Consider the following 10332-nt stretch of genomic DNA (forward strand, 5'->3'; position numbering starts at 1 on the left):
TTCATTTTCTATTATCATGAAGTAGATCATGAGCAGTGATTATAAATCAGCAGTGATGGAACTGAATCACTACGTAAGGAGTAAACACATCACACTGGAAAAATAAGATCTTTCCATGTTGGGATTTTAATGGTGTGTGAAATGAACATCATTAACATTTTCACTTTAAATAGAATAAAAGATGAAAAAATCATTTTGATTTCTTATAAACTGAGTGTTGTTATTGATCACAAAGTCAAGGCTGCGATAATTGTTGTCTTTGAGACTGCGTCTCTTGTGATTTGTGTGTGTGTGTGTGTGTGTGTGTGTGTGTGTGTGTGTGTGTGTGTGTGTGTTTGTGTGTGTGTTTGTTTGTGTGTGTGTGTGTGAGTGTGTGTCAGGTGTGTCAGTGTGTGGAAGGCTGGTGCTCATGAAGGTGTGTTGTCATCATTTTTAAAATGGTCAAGATAGAGATCACACACACACACACACAGACACACACAGACCCGTGTGTTAGTGCTTTCCTCTTTACTAGTTTTCCTTATGTTCTTTACATATTTCTTGATTTCCTTGATTTATACGCTGCCCTACATTTTGTTTAATTCATTTTGCAACATGCAAATAGGCAAACTCAATCTCCCTCTCAGCAGGACAGGTGCCGGTGAACTCCTCTCTCTGGTAGGCACGGTTCAAATACCGCCACACGCAGGTCATCTCCCGAGGAATCTCAAAGCCACGATATTTCTTTGCTACAACCTGAGAAAAAAGGCATAGAAAATAACCAACAATGGGTCCTTCTGATCGAGCTCATGTAAACGTTCTAGCAACCTGAATAAGCTGCAGACCTTTAGAATGTGGAGTTTGGGCAGCAGGTTGCAGTCAGCCAAGGTGAGCTCTGGCCCATCTAGGAAGCTCCTAGTTGACTCTGGCACATCTCCTAAGACATCAGCATCAATCTCTGCAGACAGGGGAGTCCTTAGGAAGTCATCAAGGCGCTGAAGAGACTTCAACAAAGCTTTCTGTAAGGCTACAAAGTCAGAGGGAGAGAACACGCTGATGTGATTGACAGGATGAACTATCTGAACAAACAATGATGTTTTCCACAACAACCAGCTCCTTATTTACACACCAGTATTCACCATTTCCAAAAGACTTTTAATAAAATGCAAATATTTGCAGGTTTGTTTGGGTTTTTTTGCAAATCATTTATAGTTTAAACATACTGAATACTGTTTTTCAAAAAATACATGATTACTTTAAGGGTCTTTGAGGCTCACCTGAGCTACCCTCCCAACAATATGCTTTATCACAAAGGAGAGTTTTAAGTCTTAAGCTCATCTTAAAAGGGCGTCTGTCTCCTGAATCCAAACTGGGAGCTGATTCCACAAAACAGCCTCTGCCTCCCATTCTACTCTTAAATATCCTGAGAAGCACAAGTGAGTCAACAATCTGAGAGCTTTCTGTTCAGGTGATACCATGAGCTCTGTCACCTGAGATTGAGCCTGATTATTCAAGAAGAAAAAGAGTAAGTTATGGTGAGGGTTTCCCCACAGAGGTACGGCATGGGAAAGCAGTTTTAGTTTAAATAGTTTCAATTTTCCAATATAAAATGAGGAAAAGTCTGCGTATTCCATCTTCTATAGTTTAATATAGTTTAACATCTGTATAACACTGCATGGCCATGACCAATGTTCCCTCACACAGACTCCCTGAGCATCCTGTGGACCGCTGTGAGCAACAGCAGACGTGTGCACTGTGGTCACGCCAGCATCCAGTCCATCCAAGTTACATGTTTATTAAAGTAATCAAATTACAGCATTTATGTTAGACGACTTTTAATGAACTGCTTTAGCCCACTTACAATGAATATTTAAAATAATCTTGTTCATGACCTGTAGCATGTTAACACTGTTGGAAGGAAAAATAACTTCAACTCCAACTTTCTTCTTTTTTTTATATAAAGCTCTGACTTGTATTCTGAGTCTGTGGTCTGGGAGAGAGTCTGTAACTCTGTCTGTAAAATACAGTAAATAATGACCAATGTTGGGCAATTAATTATATAGTTACTTCTTCAAAAAAGTAACTGAGTTATGCAAACAAAGCTTTTTGCAGCTGTTTACCTAAAAATGCAGCCAAGGCGTTTTTTTATGCTGCAGTCACAAACAAACCACACACACACCTTACTAACTTTCTTGAATACATGTTTCCAACCTAACTGTGTCCCTTCTTACCATCTGTTGTGTCTTTTCTTGAGTTTTTGATGTACGCTGAGAATTTGGCAAAGATGTCGATGCCAGCTGTGTTAGCTTCTGGATGTTTGGGAGCCAGTCTTGGATATCTGGAGACAAAATGGAGAAATTTGAAATTAACCTCAACACGGCTTCCCATCGCAAACACATGTCTTTCAATGTGTGCTTGCATACCGGGGTGGAGTCAGTTTCTCCTCCAAGAATTCTTCTATCTTGTTGACATCAACCTTGACTTCACCATTAAAGGTCACAAAAGGAGGGTTGGTTCCTGGAGCAAGGTTGTGGAGGTCAGCCGGCTTCCTGATAACCCAAAAGTCAGGCGCATATGGTCACTCTCATGTGTATCATAGTCACTGTATGAATACGTGTATGCGTCTGCACCATGTTACCGCTTGAGGTCGACTGTGGTGACATTAAAAATGACTCCTTTTAGCCACAGGATCATAAAGAGTCTCTGAGAGAAAGGACAGTTTCCGATGCTCTGTCCATCACTTCCTGCCTACACACACAAAGACCAGTCATCACGTGTCCTGCAGGTGATCTATGGATAAAAACTGTAGTGCTTCACTTATGAACAGCAGAACAAATGGGTGGATGAAGGAAATAAAGAAATAAAACCCCAAAAGAACGATACGGTGTAAGTGTAGATCTTACATCTCTTTTCTCATATTATAATTAATTTGACTGAATAAATCTGGACTCTGTGTTTAACAGAGATGTACAGAAGAATATCCTCTGCATGATAATTCCTGTTTCTCTCCCATGTGAATACATAAGCACATCAGCTATCTGTTGAAGTTCAGGTGAATCTAACACAACTAAAATGTGTCTGTGTCCTATTATTAGCTGAATTGGGATAAATATCTCAGTATGGTCACTATTAGAGATCCAATACTGGAAAGAAATTCTAAAAAAACGATCTCGCAGAGGAGTAATGTAAAGAGTAATGTGATCAATAACTTTTATAAGCAACGTGCTTCATCTTTGCGCTATGAGTGTTGTGTAAAACAGTTTTCCTGTGAGTAAAGAATTCATACTGAATGTTGCTGCAACAGCTCTGAGCTCTCAGTAACAAACAGGAGGATAATCAGCTTACCCAGCGAGACTGCTGAGATTAACATAGCACACCAGCACTATTCAGACTATTTCATTCTGTACTCTTTTACAAACAAAAGCAGAAACTGTGTTTCAGCATAAGTTGAAAGTAAAATGCTTATTTTCATGATCGTGCTGTTTCAAAGAAATCCTCAGATGTGAGGATTTACAGCTTTTCTAGACCACAGAGAAGGAAACCTGAACTTCTACATAATATTTGTATCTACCTCCATCTGTGCTGCCCACAGGGCCCGTGACAAAGGAAGGCTTTGTTTGAACAAGCTTGTTACGTGGACGCGGCCGAAGCTCGGGTATTTGTGCTAAATCTCTCAGGTAATGAAAGTTATTCTCAGGATGCTGTCGAACCAGAGCACAGAGCACACAATGGTCACAGAAGTGCAGGCTTCATTGACTTTGAATCTTTTTCAAATCTCATTTAAAATTACATGCATTAAGTAATGTGGGTTACCATGGCGATGGATTAGAACAGCACTGTCTTAATGGGATGAGATAAGCAGATCAAGATTAGCTTTTCACTTGCTGTTTGTCTGTCACGGTCCTGGGGTGGTGCTCCAGTTTGTTCACACTTGTTGTTCATTTTTGCAGATTGTTGATGTTCACTGTGAGAGAGCTCAGCTCTTGTTCAGTTTCTTTTTCCTGTCCAGTGTCTGACACCCAACTGTGGCTGTGGTTCTGCCACATTAATAATAACAGTGACTCTTACAGGCAGCCGTTTAAGTTTATTGCTCTATTCCAGGAAGCAAGCTTAGCTAACAAGTTTGTGTGAGAGAACCAGCTGACAGACATCTGTGCTTATTCATACATTTCTGCCAAACTCACATTTTACATTTTTACAAAAATTCCAATTAGATGTTAGTTTTCTATTTTGTGTGCAGTGATCAGCAGTCTTGGATTAATCATCCCCTGAGTTCAGTTGCTTCCAGGCACTTTATATAGTAAGATAACAATCCTACAATGAAGCAGCAAGTTCAGAATATGTAGTCTCCATCCTTCTAACTCTCGTGATGCTAGGTTCTCAGGTTGAAATGTGTTCACAGATTGAGGTTGTAAATCATGATATCAAAGAACATTTTGAAGGCTTCTGTGTCTGAAATTCAGAGTCTGAACATGGAAATCCACTGAAATTCATCTAAATCAGATTCAGTTTGGCTCTGGTCATTTCCCAGCTCATCCTGTCTAGATCTGACCAGTGTGACAGCAAGCCGTCGTCTAGACATGGATGCTGGGACGTGGAGGAGAAGGGAGATGAGCTGGCAGCTGACGGCTGAGCTACTGGGCAACACTGGCCTGAACAGGCAACTGTGTGAACAAACACTGTGAATACTGAAACAGTGTGTGCAATGTGCTGGGCCAAGACCAGGCTCGACCTCCCAAAACTATATTGAAATATTTAACCTCTGTAAAAGGCACTTCTTACAGCACATTTACTGATAAAACGAAAGACTTGGAAAGTTCCCCTGCATTTGTTTTCAGGGAACTATGAGCACTAGCAGTCACACGCACCATCTGTCAGTGAAGGCTGAATATTAGAAGAGATTAGAAATGGGAAACATTTAAGCACTTTTCTCTATATTTATTACAGATTTTTATCCAGTACAACCAGAAATAATCTTATTCTATATATAGAAAAATTACATTCTCTCAGTGTTACTGAATAATTATTCAAAGAGTTTTTATTTAATTCAGCATGTTGTGTTAAAGTGGAGTCACTGCTCTTCCTATGGTGAAATGTGGTGGAGCTCCACCGGTCATGGCTCTCTTTGCGTCCTCACACAGAGTTGAGCTTATTGAACTAATTCAGCTGCTCTGGAACAGGAAACTCTCAGAGTCTCAGTTTAAAGTCAGAGTTGATTAACATACTGATGAAGCTGCTACAGCCTCAAAGTTTCAGGCACCAGTGACACTACATGTGGGTAACAAGTTATAGACACCAGTGACATCTCCACACACTTTACTGAGCAGGTATCACCTGAGCTGCTGTCACAGCCTTCGTGGGCTCTATAACCCTCTCTGCTGCACTGCAAACATCGGTTCTATACATTGTGTGTGTCTGCCGTCTGTCACTGCCAGTGTTGTGTTTGTTTGTGCTCAGCTCTCAGCCTCTTTTCTTTGTATCTGCTTCCTCTTGGTTTGATGAGAGAACACAGCATTGCGTTTCACTTCTATGGTGCTGACTGTCAGATCTATGTCCCTCTGCAGAACAAAGGCTCATGTTCCACACAGCCATTACTTCAGTGTCTCAATTAAGGCTTGGATGTCTCTTAACTTTTTAAAATTCAGTGATAAAGAGACTGAGGTGATGGTGTTTGGTAGCCCCACTGAGACCCCCAATGTGTATTTAGATACCTTGACCCAATATGTTAAGCCAGCTGTCACAAACCTGGGGGTCAAAGTGGACTGTGATCTGAAGTCATTTACCGAGGGTGCAAAATGCTGCAGCTCGTCTGAAGTTTGAGCACATTTCCTCTAGTTTAGCTTCATTTCACTGGCTGCCCATTTCTTTCAGGATTCATTTTAAAATTCTTTTATTTGCTTTTAAAGCTCTCCATGGCCTCGCCCCATCCTATCTCTCTGAGCTGCTACAGCCTTATACACCCACCCGCTCTCTCAGGTCAGCTGATCAGCTGCCCCTGATTGTGCTTTTGCTGTAGCAGATCCAGTGTTGGTTTATTTTATTTTATTTTATTTTATTTTATTTTATTTTATTTTATTTTATTTTATTTTATTTTATTTAGTTAATTCTAAGTTGTTTTATGTTGTTGGGTTTTTTTTTAAAAATATAAGGCTGTTTTAAGTCAAATCTTTATGTATTATGTGTTTTATTTTATTCTATTGTTATTAACTTATTTCCTGCACAGCACTTTGATCGTGTGCTGGCTATTTTAAAATGCTTTATAAATAAACTTGTATTGGGGTAGACAAATTGACTGTATTTTTGGAAGTACATGAAATATCAATAAATTACGCTGACAGTGAATCAGTATGTTTAATGCTAAAGTAGAATGCCATGGAAAAATCAGGATCCTTTTTGTACCACATAGAAAGACTGTAAAAACACATCTAAGCATAAATTCTACTTAATACGACAAATGCATTTATAACATATGTGGCAGTGAAATATTAACAATAAAGGTCGTTTAGTCTCTGTGTAGATTTATTTGTTATTAACTGATATTTTTGTGTAATTAAGGAAGTTTTCACTAACAATGGTGTAACATGGAAAATTATTAAAAGCTATAATTATGCTAATTTCACTGATGGCTTAGTATCTTATAAAATTGGTTACCAAAAACATAATAAGAACAAATAAGAAGATAAATGCATATTCTTTATGACTGAGGTATTTACCGTTGCAGATTCTGGGACTCTTACAAAGAATGTGGTATTTTTCACTTTTTCTTGCACAAGTATTTAGAAGCATCGAATATTTTACAATAATTAAAAAAAACAATCAAATAATTTATTTTTATAACGTAGGTCTCATATTTATCAAAATTATTTTCTAAGTCAGGACAGCTTGAAGTTTTTTTCGTCACATTTTATGGAGCCAATACTCTGATCTTGATGTTCAGGAAGTCGTCTTCAGGTTTGTATCAGGTTCAAACACAGACGGAGGCCTGATGGCGAGTGGGATGGCCCTCTAAAGAAAAAGTCTTTGATATATGAAGCTAACATTTCATAACGTCTTATCATTGTCTTTATTAGTTTTATCTGTGTTTCTTGTTCCTAATTCTTTTGTGTATTCATATCATATTTCCTTTCATTTTCAGATTTTCTCTTGTACTAATGTCCTCCCTGTTCTCACAAGAACTTTATATTTCTCTGCTTATTTTCTGTGCACTTTCACTTTGCTGTATCATGAACTTCTCCATAGAGCCTAATTCATTATTCATTATGACAAAATGCTCTTTGTAAATTCCCACTATGATAATAGTAATAACTATCCGTCTGGCATTCATCACAGGCCAAAGGAACCATGGAAGAGTTGATTACCTTGACATACAGGGAGATTTCATAGGGTTGGTTCTCCAGTGTTTTACTGTCCACCATAGGACTGTCCGCTCTCCTGTCGGAGGTCACCTTGATCTCTTCCCTCGTCTCTGCAGTCATCGCCTCCCGCTGAGGGACATATGAGCAACCATGTTCCAGCAGCACCACTCTCTTTTTCTTCACCTGCTCGTCTTTCTTTTTGGGCAGCGATTCATCTTTGATAACTGACTTCAGCTCATTTATCCAATCCGCCTTCCTCGGTGAACTGATCTTTTCTGCTGACGTTTCTTTATCCACCCATTCTTTCCTTCCCCACTCATTCTCCCAGAACTCTTTTTTGATGTGCCTCAGCTCTTTACTCCAGTCCTTCCTTTCAGCAGCAGTCGTCTCTTCTTCTGGCTGATCTGTTTTAATCCAGTCTCTATCTTTTCTCCTGGGTGACAGCACTTTTACTTTCCCCAGTTCGTCTTTCCTAAGACCTTGTGGCTCAGGACACAAGAACCCATTCTCCATTGTTTGCTTCAGTGTTTTAATGCTCTCATTTAGATCTGCCTCTGCCTCACTGTTGTGCACCTTTAGCTTTACGTCCTGTGTCTCCATGTCCTCTTTACCCAGTATGGCCTCGTTTCCTGGCAGCACTTGGTGATCTTCATCTTTTATCTTGTCTGTGGCATCATCAGAACCGCTCATAATGGTGAAAGGATGTACTTCTTCTGATTTTTCACTGGGCGTCTCCTCCATCGTTTCAGTCTCATCATCAAGAACAGTGACTGGCTCTTCTGCCATCTCCACTTCTCCTTCCATTGACTCTTCTACTGCTCCTCCTCCAGTCTCAAATTCTACAAGCATCTCTGTCTGTGGATGTTCTTTTGTGTTGTTTCTCCAAATTGTGTCTGCTTCTTTCTGGAGCTGCAACGGATGCTCTTGTAAAGCACTTCCTTCTGTTGTGGATTCATTTTTCTCAGATTTGTCCTCTCCTTCTGTCCCGTCGAGCTTCACCTCGATGCCTTTCTCAGATAGAGAAGCTTCCTCCACCTGGTCCTTTGTGTCTGTATGCACCTCTTCTCCAGTCTGGCCCACTGGTTCTGGAGGAACTCTTATAGCTTGTATTTCAAGCTTAGCAGATTTTTCTTCTTGCATTTCTAGATCATTTCTTGCTCTGTGCTCTTCTTGGCCCATTAACTCTCCAGCAACATTATTGGCTATCGTCTCCTCCATTTCTGAACTCTTTCCTCCCCCGTCCATCTCTGCCAAGTTGTTAACTTGCTCTTCTGCTTGCTCCTTCTGGGTGACGTCTTCAGTCCTTTTAGCTTTAGTGTCTCCATCTGACTGTGGCTGTTCTTCAGAGGTTAGGGCCGTCAGCTCTGGTTCTTGTGCTATTTGATTGGTTCCTGCTCTCACGGGGAACTCATAGCCATGATTTACACACTCCTGGACTCCCTGGCATTGCCATGTAAGATTATCAATAACAACCTCCTGTTTTATGGATTCTGAGGGATCTTCTCCATCATTGTTTTTTATTTCATTTTGACTCTCATTATCTAATTGGTAGGTTTGATTGGCCACCTCTTCAGCTGTAACACTTCTATCGACTGGTGTGTCATCAGTGCCCAGAGCTGAAGCTTGGATGCTGGCCTGTTCATTTATTCCAGAAGAAAAAGGAGCCACTTCTATGTTCAGATTAACCTCTGTTATGTTGCCAGCAGTGGGCAAAGTAGCAGTTTCTGTTTCGCCTCGGTCACCAGTACATGTGTTGGAACCGATTCTTGACTCCCACACAGAAGTACCTCCGTCCTGAAGACAGGACACGTGATCGTCGGTGCCTTCGTCCATGTTTTCCTGCCTTACATCTGTTCCTGCGCTTGCTGTTTCTCCCCCTTGTTTGTTTTCTTCACTTTCCTCCTCTTTTTCATCATCTCCATTGCTGTTTAATATTTGTCGCTTCCCTCGTTCAACCACAACCAATAGAGGGGAAAGAGAGAGATTTTCAGCCATCTTTGTATCTTCAGATTCTTTGCCTGTTGTCAGTGTGGTGGTTATTTCTTGATGTCCATCTCCCGCTCCCATTTCTCCATTCCCCTCTTCTTCCACTACTTCACATTCATCCTCCCCCTCTCCTATTTCTCCATCTGATAACAGGGTCACATGTGTAATCTCTCCTTTCTGCCAATCATTGTCTTCTTTACTTTCATCTTCAGTTTGTTCTGCTTCAGCAACCATCAAAACATCTTCCCCAACCTCCTCTGCCAGTTCCACCTCATCATCATCTTCTTCTTCTTCCTCGGCGTCGTCTTTGATTCTGTGTGTATCCAGGTCTGAACACATACCTTGTGGGCTGTGGGCAACGGCTCCATTTGGCAGGTCTGGACTTTGGCTACAACTTAATTGAGCCATTAGGAAAATAACACAACTTATTTAGAAAGAAATGATAGTGTCCAAGTTTGCAGGATGAATGTGCAGCTTTATAACATGTAAAATTAGTGAAAATGATCCGGCGTTCTAGAAGAGTTCAAAGATGGGTATGAAGAGTAAAACTTACACTCCCAGTTTTAAGCTTGAATCCCAGAGGAAATCAAAGCGCTGATAGAAAACAAATGAATACAGTCTCACAGGATTTCTGACGAGTCCAGATTCTAAAAAGTAAAGATGGATGGTTACCAAAGTTTGACATCTGTAACAGCTCTAGGAGTGACACGAGGTTCCAAATTTCCAAAGTAAAGCAAGGAGAAAAATCCAGATTTCCCCTGTAAGATGGTTATGGAGCTCTCTCATCAGTACTGTGCCTCAGGCACCGCTCCACGTCAATAAGTACGTTTCGCCTCCTCGCTTTCTTCTCTCTCTCTCTCACTAAGGGATTAAACCAAGGCTGATCCCACATGATCACAAGCTTAAACTCTGCCACCCAGAGGCCAGCACCATTTGATCTGGAGTTTCTTAACACATTCAACCACAATTCACAGCTACATCTACGAAACATACCCTCCAGTAGATAGACAAA

At 40.5% G+C, this 10332-nt stretch overlaps 1 protein-coding gene across 1 annotated transcript; it reads right to left on the reverse strand.

Moving 5' to 3' along the window:
* Positions 1-425: 425 nt before the first annotated feature.
* Positions 426-10122, reverse strand: LOC102313965 (midasin). The gene is made up of 6 exons (XM_014330249.2): positions 7338-10122; positions 2618-2727; positions 2403-2528; positions 2211-2317; positions 825-1006; positions 426-735 (listed from the first exon to the last, which is right to left on the reverse strand). The coding sequence occupies exons 1-6, from the start codon at positions 9726-9728 to the stop codon at positions 583-585; spliced, it is 3069 nt and encodes a 1022-aa protein (XP_014185735.1). The 5' UTR covers positions 9729-10122; the 3' UTR covers positions 426-582.
* Between the last annotated feature and the right edge of the window lie 210 nt (positions 10123-10332).

Source organism: Haplochromis burtoni, unplaced genomic scaffold, assembly GCF_018398535.1.
Source record: "Haplochromis burtoni strain Fernald_Lab_line unplaced genomic scaffold, NCSU_Asbu1 Contig_741, whole genome shotgun sequence".
Taxonomy (NCBI): Eukaryota; Metazoa; Chordata; class Actinopteri; order Cichliformes; family Cichlidae; genus Haplochromis; species Haplochromis burtoni.

Bases quoted from the DNA above. Each gene is read 5' to 3' on its own strand.
- LOC102313965 (XM_014330249.2), bottom strand. From the start codon at position 9,728: ATGGCTCAATTAAGTTGTAGCCAAAGTCCAGACCTGCCAAATGGAGCC. The intron at 2,529-2,617 runs GTAACATGGTGC...TTGGGTTATCAG, and splicing joins ACCACAGTCGACCTCAAGCG to GAAGCCGGCTGACCTCCACA. The intron at 736-824 runs GTCTGCAGCTTA...CTTTTTTCTCAG, and splicing joins CCAAACTCCACATTCTAAAG to GTTGTAGCAAAGAAATATCG.